We start from the raw sequence: 25,254 nt of genomic DNA, 5'->3' as shown, positions 1-25,254 counted from the left end.
GCAAAGGAATGCAGAGTTTTAAGTTCAGATTTAACTCTGCTTTTGCTCCAGTGTGCACCTGTTAAACAAGACTTTGAGTCACGGATTGTTACATTGTCTAGTAATTTTATAAAATAAAATGTCTGGTATGGTATGTCCTGACAAAGAGCTGCTCACCTACCATTGATCTCTCCGGTATGTTGAAGAATGAAAGGAGTGCCTGAATAGACAGACACCACTTTGTATAATACATTGCAAGCTAAATACAAAAGCTGTTCTTATGGGCTCCAGAGTGACACATCCAGTAAAGGCGCTCTGCATGGAGTGCAGGATGTGCTTTAAAGCCTGGAGATCGTAGGTTTGAATCCAGGCCACTGCCAACCATGACCGGGAGTTCCTAGGGGGCGGTGCAGAATTGACTGAGCGCCACCTGGGTAGGGAGGGCTTAGGTTGGCAGGAGAATCCACGGTTCACACACACTAGCGACCCCTGCGGCTGTTAGGGTGCCTGCGGTTCTGTGCTGTTCTCCGGCACTATAGGTCTGGTGGCCTCGCTGTGGATCCACAGTGGGGAAAAGTGATGGATTGGCAGGAGCACGTTTCGAAGGACCCGTGTTCCAGCCTCTCTTTCCTAAGTCGCCAGGGTGAACCGGGATACAAATAATAATTGGTTATTCCAAATAAGGGAGAGGCTTCCCAGTTAGTGAATACTAATAATTTTTTCAAAAGGCTGTAGGAGAGGACATTCTGCATAAAGTATTAATTATGTATTTGATTATAAGTTTCTTTACTTGTGTTATTTTCATATCTTGATATACAGCAGCTTAAAGCATGTGTAACTAGCTAAGCAAGACATTTGCAGTCTGACATTGGCATCTGGGCAGCTAGCCATAGTTAGCAGGTATCAATCATGATGTGTGAAAACAGAACAGCACAAACAAAGAACAGATTAGGTTAAGATAGTCTGTAAAATGCTTAAATGTGATGCACTATAGAATGTTATAGATTTGGGTGAGTTTTGAGTTTCCCCCGTTACCAGATTTGTTGAAGGCATGTAATAGTAAGGTGGATTCATACTGATTGGAAGAAATGGGGGTGGAAATGCTAATATAGGCATAGTATTTAATGTAATGTTTTTGTTTGAATTGTCAGTCAATTCTTTGATTTGACTTCACGGACGTCTGTGTTGTGAACATTGGTTCATGCTGTGACCTGCACGTCTTTACTTGCTTGTATCTAATGTCTGTACGATTGTATTAACATTATTTTCTTTTATATATAGTATTTTGGATTTCAAAAATCATTTGTCAGATTTATTTCCCTACGAGGTTTTGGAAGTATTACCATGATGCTATAGATTACATTCAACCGCTTGATTCACCAAAATATCCCAGTAAGCTTCTTACTCAACCAAATTAACTGATTTAACTGCGAGGGAGGGGGAAAAAAAGGAAAATGACTGTAACGCAGTTTGAATGAGTGAAAAAAATGCAGCAATTGCAAGAGATGTCAGCGTAGGTATTGTGTGTTCCTTACACTGCTCTACACTTACATTGGTGGCCTGAGTCAACCATGGAGAGCCATTCCAATCCAGGGTTTCACGTCTAGCTTCTAAATGTAAAGCTGACCATATCAGTCTACGGTGTCCTACAATTTAACTGTAAATTCATTTAGATAGTGATCCTATATTTTACATAGGTGACCGGTGGATTTATACCAGCGGACTGTCCAGATGGAAAACAAATTTATCAGAGTGCCTTATAGCACTTTTAAAGAACACCGTTTTCTTTAGACTTTGAAGTAGCCAGATTTCAATTTTAGGTGTAGCATAGGACTGACTGGGCAATCAAACTGTGTTTGTACTGTAGCTGCAAACGAATTAATTATAACATGCGGTAAAGTTATTTCCAAACCAATCAAAACAAGCTCCTTTGCCTTTTAAAACTCTTGAGCTCAATAATGTGTGTATACATCTGAATTGGACAGGTTTTATTTAGTGTACGTCCATAAGTTAAACATGCAAAGATGAATCGGTAGAAGACATTATGGAATCCTGGAGTCTTTTTCTGATGGTGGCTTATATTTTTCACTCAGAGGTGGATACAGCGAGATGAAAGTGAGCCACACGAATGTCTTCATTCTTGCAACATCAGATAACCATGACAACAATGGAGCCATTTTTGGGGAGGCAGTGTCCTTTCTTGGGCTGAAAATATGTTTTGAAACTTCAAGCAGTTGGCTTAGTGTGAGGAAACCGTAGGAATTCAAATTAATGCATGCAGAAGCTTGTTATGAAATTAAGTTATCACATCGTGTTTTATATTTTCGAACAAAAGATTAGCCTGTAACATACTAATCTGCTTTCCAGGGTGTGTTCAGCTTGGCTTTTTCTTAGAGGGCATGTCAGTACAGTGTTCTGAAATAGAAACGTGTTCAGGTGTTGATCCTTATTAACTGGCATCACTAGTTTGATGAAAAAAAACTAAACTATGAAAAAAGGAGCATTTATTAAGCAGAGCTGTCGTTTGTGTGTAACCACAACAGGCCGTGAATGTGTTTATTGACAGGAATACTTGCAGGAGCAGACAGTGTCTTTAGAAGAAGCTCCACTCTCTAAAGCCCACAATACATTTCCTCTTCTAAGAAACAGAAGGCAAGATTCTCAAGGCTAGTTACTCCAAATTGTCATCAATGCATTTTTATTTCTTCTTAATGGCAAAAAAAGAAGAAGTAGAAGAAGAAGAAGAAGAAGAAGAAGAAGAAGAAGAAGAAGAAAACGAATAAGAAACAATGTAATTCTTCATTCAATGCCTTACATGTGTTTTAAATATTAAGATTATTATTCTTTGTAATTTGTGAAGAAAAACAGTGCACATTCTTTTATTGAATCAAATCTTGTGGTGTTTAGGTAAAAGAAAGCAAAACACTGCACTACTGCTAAGGAGATTGAGATGAATTGTGGCTTTTCTTTACAGTGCTGTTCAGGCAGGGCAGGCAGGTTTTAACATTGCTTAGTTATGGCACAACAATTGGTATTTATGCTTAAGCATTGTTATTATAAAGTTCAAATAAAAGCACCATATGACTTTACAGGGGGGGACGGGGAGAAATAAAACCTGAAAAAGTGAACATTCAAGTGTTCTGTCTTCTCTCATGTTTAAATGATCTGGAGGACATAAAAGTCTCAACAGCTAATTCCAAGTAAACTGTTTCCCACATGTTATCAGTGACATTGACTTCACGCCAGCAGAGCACATTTCAGCCGGGGCGAAGGGGAAAGTATTTCCTGTACAGTCAGGATTGGAGTACTTTTGGTATTCAAATATAAAAAATAGTATTTTATTCTGTTGAACGGTTTCATGTTTAAACTCAACAGCCAGTCAGAAAATTAAGTGCAATGACAATGACAGACTGTTGTATGCAGAAAACAGATCTCTGTTTTTATGAGCTTATTTCATGGGTCCAGCTTCAGAGCTTTGTGTTAATTGCATTCGAGGCCAGGATGGATGTGATATCGTGCCTGTCATGTTGTATGGAGGAGGTATGTGTGTGTGTAGAGCTGGACTTGTTGTTGACTCAATGGACACGGTTGTATCTCTCTATCTTCACTGCGTGGGTTTCAGTGGGTGGGTGTTGCTGCATTATTAATTATGTATTCACTGTGTTCCCAAGGCTTACTTCCAATAACCCTGGTTTTAACACATTTGAACAGCACTGAAGCACTTAAACACTGAAATGCCACCAGTAATTCATGCAGGTGACTCCACTTCACTCCAAACTTAGGGGTTTGTAAATACAGTGGGTGTACTGTGTCTGGTAAGCAGTGAAGACATCAGCAGCTGTACAGTTATGATATTGCAGTAAGTAATATATAGCGTTATATTTATCCACTGTATTATCCTACCCTGTCAATATTTTACACTAGTCTCTGACTATGCTTCTAACTAGAAAAGGGATAAAATGATGCACTGACACGAATATTTGCCCATGCAGCCTGTCGCTTTTTTTTGTTTTTTTGTCCTGCAAGCTTTAGTTTATGTGCAGCCCAACGGTATTAAAATGCTGTTATCTGTGCAGCCATCCAAGCAAGGCTATTGACACAGACGCTTGAACAAGAAAGCAAATGGTGTTCCTGGAGTCCGAATGTAAAAAAAGAAAACCCAGTAGCCTATGTCTGTACAGTTATGCTTTCAGTCGCTCATCTAATACAGGTGTCTGAGTAACAGACCAGCACATACAATGTCATGGGGTGGTTTAGAGTGTTTACAGAAAATTTTAAAGGCTGTTGTGTTTTTTGCAGAGTGCTCACTTAGCCATGATTGACACCTTGATGATGGCTTACACAGTGGAGATGGTGAGCGTGGAGAAGGTGGTTGCTTGTGTTCAGAAGTATTCAGCCCTAACAGAGACAGATCTGCCATACGACACTGAGGATGCTGTCATGAGCTGGATGAATAAGGTACGTAACATTCTGGTATTACTTACTTGCAGGGTTATAGGTGCTAGTATCATATTTATTTATTGTTTATTTTTGTTTATTTCCTGTTGCGTCAGAAAGACCATACATTTCAGTTAATTACAAAAGTAAAAGCTCATTAACCATAATGTGAATTTGGATCTGTGATGGGGTACAGCCTGATTATCACTTGAAACCAGAGTTACACAAGTTCTTTTCTGAAGTGTTTTTTTAAGAAATATTGTAATTGCAACCACAAAACTTGCTAATGACAATCACTACTGCAGATGACATAAGTAGAAAGATTACAAGACTAGTAGAGTACAAACTTGGATTTACAATGTGTACCAGTTTATGAATGTGGTACATGGTTGGAGTTAAGGTATTGGTGGACACCTTGAATTGCTGATTGTGCCTTAACAGGCAGCCAGTTAGGGTTAAATGCAATAATGAGTTTTAAACATTTTGTTCTTGAATTTCAAGGCGGCATGCAACAAGCCCACAGACACAAATGACACATTATTTCTTTGATAATCAAGCTCTTTGAGTCTGGGCTATAATTAAAGTTTATTTTAAATGCCAGGATGTAATCATACCTGGATTGCATTGATTGTAGGCACTTGAAAAAAACATCTGGAGTCGTTTCAAGAATTTTTAAATTGTGTGTTTTGAAACAAAAATAAAATAAAAATAATAATTAATGTATAAATATAATAGCATAAAATCAACATTGAAGTTGTTAGATCTTCTAAATAGTTTTGTAAGAGCCTTTCTCTGCAGTACACTGTGCAAAGTGGATAACTAATGTAGCTGTCGTGCTCGGCTAATAGACTTTGCTTGCCTGGATCATGCTGACAGTGCAGGCTGCCTTTTTGTAGTTTTCAAATCATGCTTTTAGAAGTTAAAATGGTTTATGATAGGATATTGGTGAACTCCATGATTTATCTGAGAAAATGATTCAGATTCTGACACACAGGTTAATATTTCAGATAGTATTTAGTAGTATACATGATGTACAACTGTTGAATTAAATTTATATATATATATATAATTTTTTTTTAAGCTTCATTTTGCAGTATCCGTTTTGCGAAAAATTGCTTGCCCATGTGATTTGGCATGTTAACACTAAAAGTCCATGAAAACTTAATACAGAGTATTGATTTTACTGTCATTTGAAAAAGAAATTTACATTGTAAACCTTATCTTTTTTTGGGAAGCAATATATATATATATATATATATATATATATATATATATATATATATATATATATATATATATATATATATATATATATATATATTATATATATTTTATTTATTTATTTATTTTTTTTTTTAACATGCTGTAGTGATTTAAAAACAAAAAAAAACTGTAGACCAAGCTAAATTTTATTTTAAATAATATTACTGTAGTAACATGTATATTTTCTCTTCAAATTTAGTTTTGGCCTCTTGTAAGCTTTGTCTAATCATAAAGCATGCACTATTGCCAAGTTATACTGTAGGAAACCAAGGTTGCGCTAACCTACTTATGTAAATGTCTGATTTGACCTAAATTGATACCATTAAAGATATTTTATACTGTTAAATGTTGGGCATATTACTGTGTATATAGCATTTCAGTTGCAATGTACAGACTTTTTCTTCTCCAGAATGTTTCAGCATTTGTAATATATATGTGTGTGGTTTATTTTTTTCAGGTTAATGAGCACTTGAAAGATATAATTATGCAGGAGCAGAAGATGAGAGCATCACGGTGCTCAGCCACGACTGGTGGTCCAACGGTGAGCAGACTCAATCTGAAACGAGTTCCTAACTGCCTTTTAACATTAAATTAATGAGAGTCATTACCATGCTACCCTAATTTATAAGAAACCTGTGTATTTGTTGAAGTAGGTAACATCTGACTGAAATGCAATAGCGTACAATAAATGAGCTTCTCTTTTTTAATATTCATTTTGGGGTAGGGCTAATGTTAAATGAGTTTCAGGGCTGTTTCAGTTGTAGTTCCAACCAATTGCTGTATTGCTGAAGCCTTATGTTCCCTGAATAATAACCATGAACTGAACTGGCAGTGAGTACTGTGTTCACGTACTGTACAGTAGAAACCAATACCTAGTTAGAGCTCAATTTAAATAAAATAGACTGTTATAAACCTAAGTTAGTCACTTCAGGATTAGCACAGCTGTAGTGACTGTTTTACCTTTCACCTTTCCTAATGACCAAGTTGTGTGTTAGACGCAGCTAAACCAGGCTAGCTTTGGCACTGGCAGTCCTGATACCATGGAAACAAAAAACCTTGTAAAGTTTGCCTGAACTAACTTGTCACTGTGTTAATACAGCCCCCGCTGCCTGGCTTCACATTGCAGCAGTTTGTTATGAAACAACACAGACAAAACACAAATTCTAAGTAAACTCCTATTCTTACCGTAAGATTTTATGATCATCGTTTATATTGCAGTATTGTTCTTCTGACTCATAAATGGGATTTGACTGTACCAGGCTAATGTAAAAATTACTCAAAATTCATCAATGTTTCAAGCACAATGTGTATTAAAATATATATGTGTGTGTGTGTGTGTATGTGTGTATATATATATATATATATATATATATATATATATATATATATATATATATATATATATATATATATATATATATATATATATATATATATACATACAAATATATATATATATATAATGAAATGTTATACAACAGATTTAAATGATAATGGATACCAAAGCCAAGGTTATCAGAAAGATTCACTAGCTGAAGATGCCAATAACCTTGGACAAGTAAAAATCTTTCGGTGAATAGTGCCTTACTAAATGTGCATACATTTTCTATGGAGGTGGGCTTCTTTTAAAAAATCAAAAAAAAAAAAGGGAAAAATCCCTTCCAGTGGCAGAAGAGTTGCAATGCAGATAAATGTAGAATTTGCATGAGATGTTTAGAGGTTTGCTTTCCTCTGGATGTTTGATAAGCAGTGTAGAGCAGAGGCCAAAATATGTTTCCATATACAGTGTGATATTATTGCTGATATGAGGTTGTTGAGAAAGTTGCTGCTGATAACGTCTAGACAGTGACTCAAACAAAAGCACGTCTTGGTTACTCTGAAGCTGATAGAGCAGAGCTGCAGTGTGAGCAGATCAACTAATCCCTCTCCTGTTGTGGTTCATTCTATCCAGCTCCATGAGGTCATCACACAGAAAAAGCCCAATTAGACTGATTCACTGCAGTATTATGTTTCTACTGTACAACAGCAAAACAGAAACTCTCCACATGTTACAAAAAATGCAACAAAGGGATCTACTGTATTTTATATAATAGTGTTGGTTGCTGAAGGGAAGGTAATCTCCAATAGATGTTTTAGAGAGAAGATGAGATCTTGAATCTTGGCTGAACAGCAAACTTTGTGAGCGCTTAGCAATAAACATACCACATGTGACGTCTCCTCGTGTGGAAGAGATAGGGTCACTTAGAGTTTATCTGTTATATTTTTAAGCCCTGAAATGTATATGTTAGTAGTTTCCAGGAGTATTGGTAATATACAAGGGTGTAATTATTTAGAAAAACAACATTTAGCAGGGGTAGCAGCAACAAGAATAGCAGAAGTCACCTTGTTTACTCCTCTTATAGAGTGTATATGTAACATGTGTCAGACCAGCTGCTTAGTTCAGGAGGCATTTCAAGTGGCTAGTGGGGTGTGGGTGGGGGTGGGGTGGGGTATGTATTACTGCTTCCTTTCTAGGCTATTGCTGGTCATGAACGTGATGCTAATCTGACTCGTCCCACTGCAGAAATGCTGCTGCTTGCTTCACTGAAGCTGGCTGTCCAGTGTTGGCCTCTAAGTGTTAAAGAACAATAACATTGACGTGCAAAAGGGTAAAGTTTCCACAGCTTTATACTGTGAAGTGACCACAATTCACCACTCACTTCCCCACTGAGAGAATGTTTCACTTGGTCTGAACTCACCTACCTGACAGTAAGGGTTTGGCAGTAAAATTCCCCTGACCTTGCTTGTAATCTGCAGGGAGAATATTGCAAATCTCCTCTCCTTTTGGATAGATTTTGGCACTGCCAAACCCAAAAGCCATAATGGTAATTTATAGCAGCCTATACATATTAGGCAATAGCAACTAATCCACCTGTTACACATACCATCCCATTTACGTGGTTTCTGACCACGCCTGGCTGTAATTGGAGTATTGAACGTCAAGGTGATCATTATGATAATGTACAATGGCTCTCAAAAGTATTCCCCCCCCCCCCCCCCCCCCTTGACCTTTTCCACATTTTATTGTGTTACAACATGGAATCAAATTGGAATCTACAAATTGTTCTAAATTAATTACAAATATAAAACAGAAAATAATTGATTGCATAAGTATTCACCCCCTTTGCTATGACACACCTAAATAAGCTCTGGTGCAACCAGTTGTTTTTAGAAGTCACATAATTAGTTGAATGGAGTCCACCTGTGTGCAATTAAGGTATTTCCCATGATTTCAGGTTAAATACACCTGTCTCTGGGAGGTCCCACAGCTGGTTAGTACATTTCCTAACAAAAACTACATTATGAAGACAAAGGAACATTCAAAGCAAATCCGGAATAAGGTTCTTCAAAAGCACCAATCAGGGGTAGGATATAAGAACATTTCCAAGGCACTGAATATCCCCCGGAGCACAGCAAAGTCCATTATTAAGAAATGGAGAGAATATGGCACAACTCTGAATCTGTCTAGAACAGGCCGTACTCAAAAACTGAGTATCCGGGCGAGAAGGGCACTAGTCAGGGAGGCCACCAAAAAGCCTATGGCAACTCTAAAGGAGTTACAGTCTTCCATGCCTGAGCTGGGAGACACTGTGCATATGGCAACAATAGCCCGGGTGCTTCACAAAACTGGCCTTTATGGGAGAGTGGCAGAAAGAAAGCCATTGTTGAAAAAAACTCGCATCAATTCTCAGCTGGAGTTTGCCAGAAGGCATGAGGAAGACTCTTAGACCAAGTGGAAGAAGATTCTGTCATCTGATGAGACCAAAATAGAGCTTTTTGGCCTCAACGCTAAGCGCTATGTTTGGCGCAAGCCTAACACCGTACATCATCCTGAGAACACCATCCCTACCGTGAAGCATGGTGGTGGCAGCATCATGCTATGGGGATGCTTCTCTGCATCAGGGCCTGGAAAGCTCGTGAAGATAGAGGGCAAAATGGATGCAGCAAAGTACAGAGAAATCCTGGAGGAAAACCTACTGAAGTCTACAAGATACCTGGGACTTGGGAGAATATTCATCTTCCAGCATGACAGTGACCCCAAACATACAGCCAAAGTCACACTGGAGTGGCTTAAAAACAAAAAGGTCGATGTCCTGGAGTGGCCCAGTCAAAGCTCGGACCTCAATCCAATTGAGAATATGTGGAAAGAGTTGAAAATTGCAGTTCACCAAAGGTCCCCATTCAACTTGACAGAGCTTGAGCAATTTTGCAAAGAATAGGCAAAAACTGCAGTGTCCAGATGTGCAAAGCTGGTAGAGACATCCAAATAGACTCATGGCTGTAATTGCTGCCAAAGGTGCCTCTACCAAATGTTAACTCAAGGGGTTGAATATTTATGCATCAGTTATTTTCTGTTTTGTATTTGTAGTTAATTTAGAACAATTTGTAGATTTTATTTTTCACTTTGACATTCTGGACTTTTTTGTGTTGATCAGTGGCAAAAACCCGTAATTAAATCCATTTTGATTCCATGTTGTAACACAACAAAATGTGGAAAAGTCCAAGGGGGTGAATACTTTTGAGAGCCACTGTAATCGAACACCTAGGATGTGAAGAGGCTCAATGCCGTATGACTGAGGGGAGCAATTGTGATACCTTGATGACAGTTAACATAATATTCTTTATATTTCGCTAACCTTTTAAGCAGGGTTTGAATTGATGCTGTTTGTCACAAGCAGAATAGGTTTGGTGTCTTCTGTTATCAGAGCAGTAGTTAGTTCACATCATGTATCCGCCACACAATCCTGAACTGGCTGTTTCTGTGTAAGACAGGTCCATGACTGAAAAGCAGAAAAATAACTAAGCAGTTGTTAAGTATTTTATATAGGCCCGTTGCAGCAGTGGTGTATGGTAAATAAAAAAAGTGGGTAAACTCCCTTGATTGGTGGAATTGAACAGATACATTGTTATTGGCCCTCTCAGCCAAACCATACAGTTATTTTCCCTCGCAGGTGCACCTCTTGTGAGCAGTCGCAGACTCTGGCGCTGCGCTTCACATTAACAGTTCTGTGAGCATCCTTTCGCAGGCTAGGATGAAGGTTACTAGCACCGCCCTGCAGGTTCAGTGTGCCTAACAACAGAATATAATAACCAATCACAGAACACACACACATATAGAACACGCAGTCCAGTGGCCACACCCCCTGCTCACGCAACAGTTCTGACTGAGCTCGCAGCTTTCGGTCTTGCGTGCAGCAACACAACCAGATGTGCATTAAAATATCTTGTCTTTTAACCCAGAATTTGCGTATCACAGGAGAGTAGAAATGAGTAAACTTTGTATCCCTTATATGAGAAGTGGGTAAACGCTCTATTTCCCAGATTAACATGTTTACCTGCATATACCCACAACTATACCACAGCTTTAAAGTGTATTATGTTTTTACATACACATTTTAACATTTTCATGTTGTTCCATTTTATAATCCACATGTATTAGATATAAAGTAAATTCGTTTTGTGTGTGTCAGGAGACCTTTTGAACTACATTAAGTTAACTGGAAAATTAGATTAGTGTGTCATGTGTAAACTTGTTTTGTCAGCACAGCTAGACAAAGGGAAGTGTGTATAATGCCACTTCTAACTGCTTGATTAGAAATGCACTGACACATTTTTCATTTAGGTACTAGCCCTGTGAGGCACCAAACTTTAGAGGCTTCTATGAAAAGTGGTTTTGTACCGATCTAGTATTCCATTTTACAAATGCTGCACATAGTAATACACGATTTATAATAATCTGCTTATGAAAGAGGTTTGTGAACATGCACGTATTAATGTTGATTCCATTGCTTTTTTGGACACAGAAATGGAAAGTTGACTGCAGTCATGCTTGTCTGTAAAGAATTGAACTTTACAAGGGTTCACTGGCATGCGTGTGCATGGTAACATTATACTTTGCTACATTGTTGAAGTGTTGCTGCTCAAAAAGTTTAAAAGATTTGAGTTCCTAACGCAGGCAGGGGACGAGGGCCACTGTTTCAGCTCACTATTCCACTGCATCTCAAATCAAGACAGAGGTCCATTGTGTTGATGTGGATTTCCTTCAGCATGGGGCTAACTTGGTTTGTTTCTTCATATTTAGCACTGTGATAATAACCCTTTCCCTTCTTTGGGAATAGTACCATAGCTGGATAGTATCCTGCACTGATAAGATGTAAAATATGAATTTTGCTGACCTTAAATTGGAAGCTGCTGTCATTGCTTAAAGATGTAGAAGCTATGGACAGCAGCACTGCATGACTTTGTTTGTAGGGTACTGCTGTTAACCCCATTGGGAAAAGAGGCACCCTGTAAGGAGTTTTAAATATTAAGAGGTATAGAAATATCTGAGGAAAGCGTGTAGCTTTTTTTTTTAATCCACAAAGGATTGTTTGGTAAATAAATATGATACTGAAAAAAAAAAAAAAAAAAAAACTTAATGTGTCTTGCTTGGCAGAAGCTTTGTAAGCTGATCACATCACTCGTGCAGAATTTTCTGACAGTCGTTTTTCATTTTTCTTTCTGTCGCCCTTTCTTTTCTGCTGCTTTATTTGCTGCTGAAGTCTCCAACCAAATGGTATTGGAAACTGGTTCCTGTAAGTTGGCCTTACAGCTTTTACTTGTTTCACTATTTTCTTCATTTGGGGGGTGTTTGCATGCGTGTCGGCTGTGGGTACATTGCATTAAACTAAACAGTGTCCTGTGTGGCAAACAACACTACAGATCCTGTTTGGTTTAAGCCTTCCCTATTCTGCCTTGTTCTAATGCTTTCACCAGTAAATCTCAAATGTATGGCAATTCATTTACATTGTTTATTGTGCAAGGACAGCTAGCTTTGCCTGGATAGTATACAGCGTTATGTTTTCCCTTAATGCTTAAAAAATAGACATTTCTCAGACAGACTTTGTACAGTTGAGTAAATTGAAATCTCAATTCACCAGTCACTAAATGAATGTATTCAAGCTTATACTGAAAACAGAGCATCTGTTGTATGACTGGCTGGTAAAAGCAAGTGGCTACTAAATTCATTAAATAGAGGTTTTACTGTATAGTATAAATTCTACATTGTACAGCAAAGTACACTGTGTAGATGTGTTTTATTTTCTAAAATAAAAGATACTTAGCAAATATTTAAAGTTTACAAATCTTGGTGCTGTTTTATTAATTGCACACTGCTGCATGTATTAGCTGTGCAGTGAGAGGGCCGCTGGATGGAGTGTGCTTATTTGTTTTTTTAATAAACGTTTTGTTCCAGGCCCGCTACAGGAAGGAACAAGCACTTACAAGGCACATGCCTTGTATACCCTCTGTGGAGAACTTATTGAAAGACAGTACTGACGGCGGAGCGCTTGCTGCATTGATCCATTTCTATTGTCCTGAAATGGTCAAGCTGGAAGGTAATACACCTGCCTTTATAAAGAGGACTTCTTTCTCTCCTATTCAAATCCCTTTGAATCGTCTCTTGAGTGCTCTGTCTCACAGTTTATTTTGTAAGTAAGCTTAATGGGATGCTATGCTAAGAACACTTGTGGCTGAATGGTGGGCAAATCAAGGTTAATTAACTTTGTTTTCCCTCAGGTATTACCCACGTTATGTATTTTTTTTTACTGTAAAGCAAGAGGCCAATCAAAAATCCCAAATTCCGTGGAGGCTAGTGTGTGTTACAGTTCTGACTTTGACAGACACTGAAGTAAATGCAGATTAAGAAGTGCATCTGAAAAGCTTGTTTTCTGCTATATTAAGAATTTGATAGTGTTCATAAAGACAGTGCTGTTGGAAGTGTGTGTAGCCTTGAGTGCTGGCTCTTTAGTGGGAAGCAGGACAAGCTGTTCTGCTGTGACAGTTTATCGAAGACAAACTTGGTATACCACGTTACTCTTTTGTCTCCAGCAGTTGGCAAAGTGCCCAGCTGCGGTGGGCAGATGCCGAATTAGCTTCAAATTTTATGTCATTTTGGCATCTGCCCGGGCAATTCGTCAACTGCCCACAGCCACCCGGGCTGATGGCAAAGAAAGACTTTTAACTTGCCGTAATGCCCGGGCAGTTGGCGAAGTGCCCAGCTGCGGTGGGCAAATGCCAAATTAGCAGAATTTTATGTCATTTCGGCATCTGCCCTGGCTGGTCAACTGCGTTCAGCCACCCGGGCAAAGAAAGAGTTTTAACAGATACAGTTTAGAGAGTGAATTACCTTTGTTGCCTTTTAGAGAGTGAATTACCTTTGTTGCCTTTAAGCGCAAAAGTGCACCGCCACTAGACGAATGAGTCCAGAATATGATGCAAGAGTTTTATTTTATTTTAAATGCAGTAATACATTTCTGAGCAGAGTTGTATTGTTTGAATGAGAGATCATTCAATGTCAGCAAGAGACTAATAATCACAGTCAAGTTTAAATGTGTAAAAGCTACCCAGTTAAATAGTTACCTGAAATTCAGGAAGAACGCAGTGCCAAAACTAATTTATCATAGCAATATTAATTAATCATTAATCAACAGCATTAAGTTTGTATTTTTCTTATTTAGAAATATGAATGACAATTTGACACAGAAGAAAACATTTTCTTACAAAAGGTTTAGTTTTTGTTCTGTAGAAAATATTTTTCTAACAATATTATTTCATGTCTAACATTAGTTGACGTCAGAGCTCAGACTGTTAGACATTTGCCTCAGCATTTCATTAAAATAAATAAATTAAAATTAATATAAACAATTTAGTCAGTCGAATGATTAAATAAAGTTATTCGACTGACAAACTATTATTTAGAACTGCAGTAGATAGCCAGAGGATGAACACTGCTGTGTTACTTTCCATTAGCCTTTCAAAGTCTTCGTCATCAGCCTGGGTGCTGTGGGTAGTTGAAGACAAATGCATTCTATTGAAATTGGAAATTATAAACTCAAGTTAAACTGAAAAAAGGGACATTTTAAGTGCAGACTAGATAAGGTATAACTGAAAGCCATTCTTTGTGCCATTTTCTTAAAGTAATTTAGGAACTTGTGTCTACAGGTGATGATTGGCTAGACCTTCCTAGCATGTTTTGCCTGAAGCCTATGATTACACCCCAGTCCCTCTCTTGACTTTTATTCAGATATATGCCTGAAGGAAACCATGTCATTGGCAGACAGCTTGTATAATCTTCAGCTGATCCAGGAGTTTTGTCAGGAGAACCTGAACGGATGCTGCCACTTTGCACTGGAAGACATGATCTATGCCTCCTCCTCAATAAAGGTAGGCCCAGTTTACAGCCTTTTTCTATTTTGGGGTTGTTTTAGACACAGGGCAACATTTGTAACACCTTCATCCACACAGTTTAAAAGTGTCATTGCATCTTTTAACTACATACATGATATAAAGATGTTTATGTTAAACATTTTCTGTCTTTTTCTGAGGAGTGAAGCGTTTGCTTTATAAATTGTTTTAATACAGGCTCTGTGCAGGTGTTACTGACTGTAAAATAGAATGAAAAACTGTAATATACAATGACATATGCAGCAGCAACAACAACACAAATAAGAGTAGACAACCTAGCCTGTGATAATGGCGCCTATAAACATGCAGATATTTCATACAACACTAGATAAGCAGCTGTAACCTGGTACTTTGCTGTAGGTCTGATGTTCTGAGTGTAGCTAGACCGTTTGGAGTGAGTTTGAACTAGAACACATGCAGTGACTAGGTATCAGAAAGCAGCAGGAACAGTGGGGTAGTGATAATGTAGTTAGAGCTAATAAGAAGTTAGAAAATGGATACTACTCCTTTTTATCCTGATTAACTTAGCATGAAGTAATTAACAGAACACGCCAGGGCCAACCATAAGACTTTTCAAAGCTGTTTTGAGTGCTGCACTCATCAGACTTCCTTCTTTTTAATTACTGCAGCATCTGTACGAAGATGAAACAAAGGTAACCGCTGAACATCAGAAGCATACTTCAGTCTTGCAGACAGCTTTCTGCATGGCAGTCTAAACTATATTATTAATAAAGAACTTTTGAGGCAGATTTACAACAAATCCTCTTCTGCAAGGATATTGATGGTCTGATACCTTAGGCTGGTTGATCAGTTGCTCTTAATGCTATGTGATTAGATACCTTTTCATCAGTTTTAAGTCTTGCCACCGTGCAATGTATTGTTCTTTATTGATGTGTGATGAATTATGTAAGATGAGTTGTAAATGCTGAACAGTAAACCAATGAATAAGTATTGTGTGGTATTTTTGCCTATTAGAATTCATTCCCAGTAGTATTCTCAGCAGGGGAATCTTTAATTAGAAATGACTGCAGGTTCTGTCTTGCTAAAGGTATTGTCAAAGTTTAGACATGTACTGTAATTTATAAACACTTCTTGAAATTGATTTATGTTTTGTACAATAAGCTTCTTGGTGAGTAAATCATTTAATATAATATGATGCATCATAGAAAGTAAGTAGTATTCTTAAGAGATCGGTTTTCTGATGGGTTGTGAGTCAGGGAAGGGGGTTGGGTGAGCGGGCGGGAGGATGTCTACTTTGTAACTAAGGAGATATAAAAAAAACATTTCCGACCTTGAACCTGGTAGTCACTAGCATTGTTCTTGCTATCCTAAAATGGGGAAAAAAAAAAAAAAAAAATTAAAAAAGCAGGCTTTGATCTAATTAAACTGCATTGCACTGAAAGTAAGGTTATATTGGATCCTTATGCGCTATGTGATATTTTGGGGTCAAGTATAAACTCCTATAACACATTTGTTCTTCTGGAATATAAAGCCTGATTCTTCAGTCAGCCAACTTGTCTGTAATGCAGCCCTGTTTGAACACTCAAACCCTGGCACTGACGTCTGTTGAGATGGAAATAAAGAGTTGGCTTTGCTGTCTTTTCTTCTTCAGACATTCCACGGAACTGAAACCGTAGTTGTTGCTCAGAAGCTGAGCATGCTACATGAGGAGGGTTGTTAAATTAGTTTACAACATTGCACTCTTTCTAGCACTTTCTGCACGCAAGACCATTGCAAGCGAGTTAAAACCAGTCTCCTAGCTTCCCTTCAGCTTGCACAAGTTCAGCTGAACCAAATTGGTTACCCATGTAGTACCTCAAACTGACAAATAGAAAGTGTGTGTTTGGCATGCAATGTGCTTGAGCTATTTAGTCAGTAAGGTAACTTGACTCCAGAATATTGTATTTCTCAATTTTGTCTGTGAACTTTATTATCATGGCTCTACTAAGAATTTGCTAGTTGTTCAGTTTTTATTTCTAAAATGAAAAACAAACTGTTGTAATGTTCAGCTAGAAAGCAAATCACTTTTCTGGTACCAATAACACTTTTCATAAGAGTAAGTAAACCCTGACCCTTTAATGTACTGAAAAACTAAGACTGAAAGATATTTATTTTAAAGCCAGGTGTTCTGCAGTGTTTTCTGTCTTTGCCTCTTCAGTGATTGACAGTGTCTCTGCTTGTTCATTCTGTTCTTAAAAATAAATGCCAGGTGGTGATGTGCACATCTGTGGCTCTGCTCCCTCTGTAGACAACAGAAGCTGGAGGGAGCCATGCACTCCTCTGTTAACTCTGACCCAAATTTAAAAAAACGTCGCCTTCTGAGATTACATTCTGCTCATTTTCTGACACTATCACTTTGTTTTCCAGTAGAAATGTGTTTAGTGTGGTCAGCTTGCAGTCCTCATTGACAACAATCCATAAAAATGCTATCTAATAATTGTCAGTTGGTTCCACAGCTATGATGGTAGGGGATTTGTGTCTGGTTTGCAAATTTCAAATTTCAAAAATGACTGCCATTTGGTGTTAAATCGATATTGTGTGCACGCACATGTGTGTACCGGTATGCTTTTTAAGCTGATTGTCTAACAATCTTTATTCTACTGCCTCAAGCATTAATCCAGTAAATTGGTTAGTGCACCTTTTTTTTTTTTTTTAAATATATTGTATAATTTTCACCAGAGTAGAACGGGGTTGACAGACATACATGAACAGAGGAAAATTGAAAACAGTGTACAAATGACACTGCTACCTTTTTATTCATGCTCTCTCTCTCTCTCTCTCTCTCTCTCTCTCTCTCTCTCTCTCTCTCTCTCTCTTTGTCTTTTGTTTTTCTTTATGAAACCAGATAGCAGGGTTTTCTTGTGGTGCTTCATTTCAATACACATTGCACACTGTCTTAATATATTAAGTGGGACAATAGGCATAAAAAGGTGCATCTTTATTCCCTGCTGGGGATGCACATTCCCAGTGCTTGTGATTTAGTCGAGGCCCCTGCACTGCACAGGCCTATAGTAGACACCTTCATGTTGAACTTCCTTATGAAATTGTACCTTCGTACAATGAAGTCTCCAAATTGAATTATCATTCTTTGTGCTGTAGAGAAGGATCTAAAAGATTAACTGCCTAATACCAGCTGCTTGTTAATTGCCAGTATATTCTTGTTGAATAATTTTGTATTTAATATGTTTGTATTAATTGCCCCAATAAACAAGGATAGCTATTAAATGGTTCTACTTGTTTTACATTGTAAAACTAGCATGTGGCCGTGTGTATTTTGGTGTATTTCAATGGGCAGGAAGTGTAGACAGACAGATGGAAAGACTGATTTTAAACCATCTGGGGATTGTCTCTGTTCATTGTTTGTCAGTCAGACTATCATTAAAGCCATGTCAGGTCTGAAGGTACTGTAACTTATTTTCTTTCTTAGAGTAAATCTGAACTCTTAATGGTACAATTATTTTTTTATATTGGCAATAGAAGCATATCTACTTGGAAAATGGGACTGCAGCATTTCACTTTCTCCATGCTCTGCACATCTGTAATTGTAATATCATTTAAATATGTGGTCTGTTAGTGTGTAACAATTGATACCTAGGTCTACGATTAACTCACTGGGCATTTGTTTTAAATATAGACCATATTGTCAACATACAGAATTGTAATTTTTTTAAATGTGCTTCTGTAAACCTAAAAACATAGATAGCATGGTTTTATTTCCAACTTTTCTTTTGGGGTTTCATTCTTCACAAGGTTTCTTTTTGTTTTTCATCCTTGCTCATAGATCAATCAAAAATGGCAATTTAGTAACTCCCTACTACTTGCCCTGGATCCTCGCTGACAATAGAACCATTTTACAATACGTGAATAATATCCATGCAAATACTGCCAGTAAAAGACTACTACAGAACCATAGGTCAGTTTTGTGGTTTGAATGTTTGATTCCTGCAAGTGCCACAACTACAAAGCGTAGTTCAGTTTTGTGATTTTGTGTCTGGTTCTAAAAATGCCAGCACGTTCTCTTTACTGCTGGTTCTCATTGCCTCATTTTGCTTTCAATCCTTTATGCTGAAAACCAGGGTTGGGGTAGATCCCTGTTTTTCAATTGCATTTCCTTTTTAAAATCAATCTCCAATTCCCATTCCCTTTTACGACGTAGGCTTTATTGGGTGAAGAGTGGAAGGAGTCCTGCTGAAACTGGGGCTAACTTTGAGAGTTCCAATGCTACTGAATCTCACTCAGGCAGTCGTTGGAGATAATTGTGAGCCTCTCACTTTCTGGAAGGATGGCAGACACATGTGCCCTACCCTTGTCAAGCTGGTCTGCAAGTACCTGGCGATACCTGCTTCATCAACAGCTGTTGAGAGGCTTTTTCGCATCACAGGGAAAATCTTCTGCCCAGAAAGGTGTCATCTAAATTTGAGCAGCTCTTGATTCATTTTAACAGCAAGTTGAATTGATTTTGTACATTTGTATTGTAATTATGTAATTACATGTGTTGTTGACAAGATGTACATCAGTTTGACAAGTTGATTATGTGTTTGCTCAATTAAGCCTGTGTTTATTGGAATTGAAATTGATTAACAAATTGTTGACCCCACTGTGCTGAAAACCTAGCAGGGTGGAAAAAGTTCTGGGAGAAAAAAAATGTTTCCAATAATTTCTGATATGTTCCATATTTACTTTGATTATCAGGATGGTTTCCACACAAGGGCACTGGAACTAGGGGTGCTGGGGGTGTGGCTGCACCCCTTGGCTTTGCATGGCTTCCATCATACACAGGGGTTACAGTTTTGTTCAATGGCTTTCAGCACCCCCACTTTAAAAATTGTTATAGTGCCGCTGGTTCCACAGAAAGTGCTTTTAATTCCTTACATGTACAGTTGTGTTTGGGTTGATGAGAGATGAATAATAGTTAAGCTATGTATGTTCAAGGCCTTTTGTGTGTCACATGCTGAAACTGAAGTTTTGGCCAACATGTGGTTGTGGTATTGTCTAGATAGTGAAACTTTAATAGTGCTGTTTATGAACGGATGAAAGGGACATTTTTATACCATGCAGTGATAAGCAGTCTGTAAACTACTGGTGCATCTGCATTCAGCAGTTCTTAGTTCTAACTTTTCTGAATGTATTAATTCTTTCCATTGATCACATTGATGTACAGGTTAATGTTAAATTGTCACATCTAAAGTGCCTTTACAAGTTCAGCTGCTAGAAAAGCTTTCCACTATGTATATCATATTCCTGATGTAAAAAAAATGCCTGTGTAACCCTGACGCAGGTGTAACGCGAGTTAAAGGCTTTTAATGGCTTCAGAAGGCTTTTTAAGGGCTCTTCTTTGCCTGTCTGCAGGGTTAGCATTAGTGAAGCCTGTCTGTGGTGTGCACTTCTAACACTAGTGCTTTAACTGCCAGGGGTAAATAACACTGTAGTGGGAACACACCCGCTAGTTTCATCCTGGTATAAATGGTATTAAAATAAGTCTGGTACTATGAGCACATTTTTTGAGGTTTAAAGATCTCATCGGTCATTCTGAAGACAAATTCATTTTAGTGTAAATAAAATTAGTTTCAAACAAATTTTAGTTTAAGTGTAGTTTATGTTGTTGTTTTCTTGTATCTTTTAGATAATTTGAGAAATAAAAAAGTGCTTAAGTTTATTATGAAAAGTCAATAGTGTATTTGGGGTGGGAAGACTGGGGAATTAGTGTAAATAAGGTAGATATTTCTGCAACCTTTATCTTTTAACAGTAATTAGGACAACTGCCACCTTTATTTTAAAACTCACAGAAGCAAAAATTCACAGCCCAGCTAATTTAGGATGTTAGTGCAACAATGTGTATTACTAAATATAGAGCTTCCATTACAGCTGGAGTGATCCACTTCTGTGAACAGAGTCACCTTGTGGACAAACAATGTTACTGCACAATTACATACAATAGTATTCCACTGTTTTGAAGTTCAGTGCTTTTACAATGTGACGTGTGTTTTTTTTTTTTTTTTTTTTTTTTTTTTTTTTTATGCAACAGTGAATTTATGTCTTTTTATATTTTTAACTTATGTGGCCTGTATGTTTTGAAGTAGATTCAGCTAGCCATGGCCTCTCAGTGTCTGGTTTTGTTTCTGTGGGGGAAGAACAAGAAGTCCTTTTTAAAGAGGTCTACTGAATTGTCCTTGTGTTACAGAACAACTACTTGGTGTTTATGGCAGAGCTGTTTTGGTGGTTTGAAGTAGTGAAGCCTTCTTTTGTACAGCCTCGGGTTGTAGACGTCGATGTTGATGGTGAGCTTTTCCTTTAGTGATCTTATAACTTAATCATTTAAAATGCAATCAATTCACTTCATATGATGTGAAACAGTTGATTATGAATAATAATCCAACTTAAAACAAACATATACATGTTTATTCTTCTTCAGGGTAGTATTTAGCCTACTGTGCAGGATATACACGCATTCATTATGTATTAGTTGTAGATGAGTTGCATAAAAACTGTAAACTTACTTCAATAACTGTTAATGGCATGTTCTAAAATATAAACGACAATATGAATAAGTGAATATTGTATTTGTTTTTATACACTGCTTATTCTTTCCAGAAGATAAGTCTGGCTGTTTTTTTTTTTCCAACAGCAGAGGCAGTTCAGCCAATAAGGAACATGCCCACGTTTCCCATTTCCAATGCTACAAAAAGAAGCTTTATTGAGAGTCCTTCCAGTCCAGACTTGGATGCCAGGTCAATATCTCTGCTTTTCAAGCACTGTTTTACAGTCAAATCCTAGTACATTAGAAGCTTGAAATTAATTTGAATTGTCAAGTGTCACATAAGTGAATAAATAATGACTAAGTAAAATAAGTGAATAATAATTAGTTTTGATTGTGAGTGCACTAAAATTTGAGTGGTAATTATTTTTTATGTGATTCTTACCCTTTTATGTGTTTTTTTAAATTCAAGCCAAAGCTTGTCAGCACCTCAGTCTCTTCTGCCACTTAGACACAAACAGCAGCGGACTCAAAATGCCACTTCAGGTAATAACAGTCAGGGTTGCCTTCTATTGCAAATGCACAGGAAATTGTTTATGTACCTGAACTCTTAAAAATCAAGTGTAAGCTACAAGAAGGGCTGTGTCAGTTTGAGTTACACTTGCTTCTCACTGCCCCAGGTCTCCTTTGTTTGTAAGCTGCCTGGCTGATGGAAAATAGTCAAGTATATGCAGTAGATATTCAAGGGGGAGGAAACATTGTAGCATGTGTGCATTCAATAAATGTTTCATATTTTTGGGTGTAGTCTAGCTTGCCCTTTTCACAGTTGAAGTTATTTGTATTTATTCTTCTATTAGGAGCAATGAGAAGATCCACCTCAATGTCTTATGTGGATGGCTCTGTTGGAACCTGGCCTAAGGAAAACCGGTACACAAGACTAATTATTTATTATAAGGAAAATTCAGGGTACCAATATAATTAAATTGATATGTAACATCATGTTCTAAAATGGCTAAAATCAATTTTATATAAAAAGATTTACCCAGTCTTAAAATAACAAGTGCATTGTAAATCCCCAAGTGCTGTATTGAAATAAAGCCTAGGACATTTTTTTATGTGGTAGAGGGGTTTTAGCATTCATTCAATACAGGATTTGGAGATTTAAAACACGTACTGTACACATCTCTGAATATCTCTTAATTGTTTGGAGTTGTGCACAATCTTTGAATGATGGTACTTACTCTAATAGGTACTGAACATATGTTGTTCCTGATGAATATATTAACCAAGGTATCCATTTAAAATGTTTCATGATTTCTATTTCCTGCCCAGGTCATCAGTCCATGGAGTATCCTTTGACATCCCTTTTGATAAAGAGAACACTGTGCAGACCTCTACCCCTCCGAGCCGTGGGATGACCAGATCAATCAGCAATGAAGGTCTAGGATTTAAACTCAATCAACACCCCAGAAACATAAAGAGAAACCTCTCCTTCCAGCCCATGAACGGACAGAGCGAAACAGAAGGCATTGAAGAGGAAATGTACCCCGAGGACCAAACTGATACAGAACTCTACGAAAACCATGCAGGAAGAGCTGATTCAAGGAAACAGTATAAACTTTCGAATGGTTCAGTGCTGGACGAGTATGGCAGTCCCGCTGGGACACCAAGTATTGAAGAAGCTTTGCAAATAATCCACGATTCAGACAAACCGCATAGTGTCCTTCAGTCCAATAAGGTCAACAATGGATTTTTCCTCCATAGTCAGGATTTAGGGGATTTTAATTCCAAATTTAACACAGATGAACCGTGCTTGGACTCTATTGCAGAGACAAAGGGGGCTATGAGCCCTGATACTACTGAGGTGGACACTGGGATTCATGTTCAGACGGAAGACATTCAGGAAACGATAGACGAGGACTCTTCTTTAAGAGACTACACAGTGAGCATGGACTCTGACATGGACCACGACTGTGAATTAAAAGTAAGCAATCCCAGAGACATCACAAGCCCATGCCCAAGCTCAGTAAGTGCCAAGTCCCAGACTGGGAGCAGTGAGCAGTCTTCTAGCTCTGGAGTTAAGATGACCAGTTTTGCAGAACAAAAGTTGAGGAAAATTAACCATGCTGATGGCAGGAGCAGTGGAAGCAGCTCCCAAAAGACAACTCCAGAGAGTTCAGAGCTAAACATCCCGCACATAGGGGCATGGGCTCAAACACCGGAGGAGAGCCTGGTCAGGCAGGGGAGAGATCCCACACAGCTCCTGGCTTCGGAAATGGTTCATCTCAAGATGAAGTTGGAGGAGAAGAGGAGAGCGATTGAAGCCCAGAAGAAGAAGGTAGAAGCAGCGTTTACAAGACACCGGCAGAGAATGGGGAGAACAGCATTCCTGACTGTTGTAAAGAAGAAAGGGGACGGCACATCGCCACTTAGGGATGAATTTACTGGTTCAGAGGATGAAAAGCTACCAGCTGACAGCCAGCCTTCCAAGATGTCAGAGGATAATACCCTAAAACCTGGGAAATGCAAAACTGAGGACACATTATCTGAAGACAACATGGACCCAGCTCAGAGCAGATGGCTGAAATCGCCCACTGATGAGTCTATAGGAGAGGTAGACCTTGTAGAGTACACCAAGTCCATTGAGAAGCTGAACTCTTCTCTGAACTTCCTGCAGCAGGAGATGCAGCGCATAGCACAGCAACAAGACATCATAATGCGGATGCGGGAGCAGCAAGTTTGGGGAATCTCTCCTTCACAGCCATCTCCTCAGAAGCAGGTGCGGGAGCTCCGCTCTACTTCACGCTCGACTGGTTCTTTGTCACCGGTCTTGTCATCGGCAGGAGAATCCCCAAGGACTTCTCACCGATCCCCTCAGCCCATAACGAGAAAGTCGGCGTCTTTTCACTCCAAAACCCCAAGGACTCAAAGACCAACCGAGTTAAAAATCACCCCTTTCAACCGTGTCTTGACCAGTCCCCAGTCAGTAGACAGTCTCCCCCGCCTCCGGAGGTTTTCTCCCAGCCAGGTCCAGACCAAGTCGTTTGTGCACTTCGGAGATGACCATGCGCCCAACAGTGAATCCGAGTCGAGAGACCAGTATTCTGTCCAGGAACCTAAACCAGCAGACTCTGCGACAGAGCAAAGTTCAGAAATGGGGGAGGCACATGAGCAGCTCCCAGCCAAGGAAGAGAGGGAGGAAAAGGAGAAGGAGCAGGTTAAGCCCCTAGAATCGACAGTTTCAGAAGTGTTATCCCAGCCTGTTAAAGAGACCTTTATTCTTACCCCCAACACTGAAAACCCAAGGGAACCTATAGGACAGAACACCAAGACTGTGAGCTTGATTGAGGTTCCTCTCTCTGTGCTGAAGCCGCTAGAGGGACAGGTGCTAGAGGAAGCCGGTGAGGGAGAAAGGGCCGGAGACATTTATTATGATGATCAGAAGATGTGCTGTGGATTCTTTTTTAAAGTAAGCAATAAATTACTACTGAATCTTGCTTTTCTGTGAGTAATTTACTGATACCATCAAGATTCATATGCATATTTAAACATAGAGTATCCTTATATTACATTTACATGACTTAATTAGATGCATCAGCATACAGCATGGACTATCTAAAATAATCACATAGCATTTCCCATATTGCATTGAATTCAATTGGTGTGTAATATTAGGCTGGCTTAATGACATGACAAAGAATTTTCCCCACATTGGGCCTTTGCAATCAATATCTTCAAATTTTAAATTATTGGTAATAAAATAATGATTAATATACATGGAGGTCAAAGTCATGGAAGCACTCTACTAAGACTAAAGACTGGGTATTCTTGGTGAG

The 25,254-nt window shown here is 38.4% G+C and overlaps 1 protein-coding gene across 7 annotated transcripts in view; it reads left to right on the top strand.

The window, feature by feature from the left end:
* The window catches only part of LOC121326742 (calmodulin-regulated spectrin-associated protein 2-like), a 52,917-nt gene that overhangs the window by 19,930 nt on the left and 7,733 nt on the right, over positions 1 to 25,254 (top strand). For 5 of the 7 annotated variants that reach the window (XM_041270188.1, XM_041270184.1, XM_041270186.1 and 2 more), the window contains exons 3-12: positions 4,279 to 4,437; positions 6,137 to 6,220; positions 12,261 to 12,293; positions 12,953 to 13,094; positions 14,783 to 14,922; positions 21,125 to 21,221; positions 21,569 to 21,671; positions 21,891 to 21,964; positions 22,276 to 22,345; positions 22,751 to 24,887. In XM_041270188.1, coding sequence (XP_041126122.1) covers positions 4,279 to 4,437; positions 6,137 to 6,220; positions 12,261 to 12,293; positions 12,953 to 13,094; positions 14,783 to 14,922; positions 21,125 to 21,221; positions 21,569 to 21,671; positions 21,891 to 21,964; positions 22,276 to 22,345; positions 22,751 to 24,887 — 3,039 coding nt within the window. The remainder of the gene's footprint in view (positions 1 to 4,278; positions 4,438 to 6,136; positions 6,221 to 12,260; positions 12,294 to 12,952; positions 13,095 to 14,782; positions 14,923 to 21,124; positions 21,222 to 21,568; positions 21,672 to 21,890; positions 21,965 to 22,275; positions 22,346 to 22,750; positions 24,888 to 25,254) is intronic. The other 2 variants (XM_041270189.1, XM_041270185.1) reach the window with 1 other exon arrangement.

This window comes from Polyodon spathula, chromosome 14 (genome assembly GCF_017654505.1).
Source record: "Polyodon spathula isolate WHYD16114869_AA chromosome 14, ASM1765450v1, whole genome shotgun sequence".
In the NCBI taxonomy this organism is placed as follows: Eukaryota; Metazoa; Chordata; class Actinopteri; order Acipenseriformes; family Polyodontidae; genus Polyodon; species Polyodon spathula.
The sequence above is the reverse complement of the archived record's forward strand: the minus strand, read 5'-3'. Positions and strand labels throughout refer to the sequence as shown.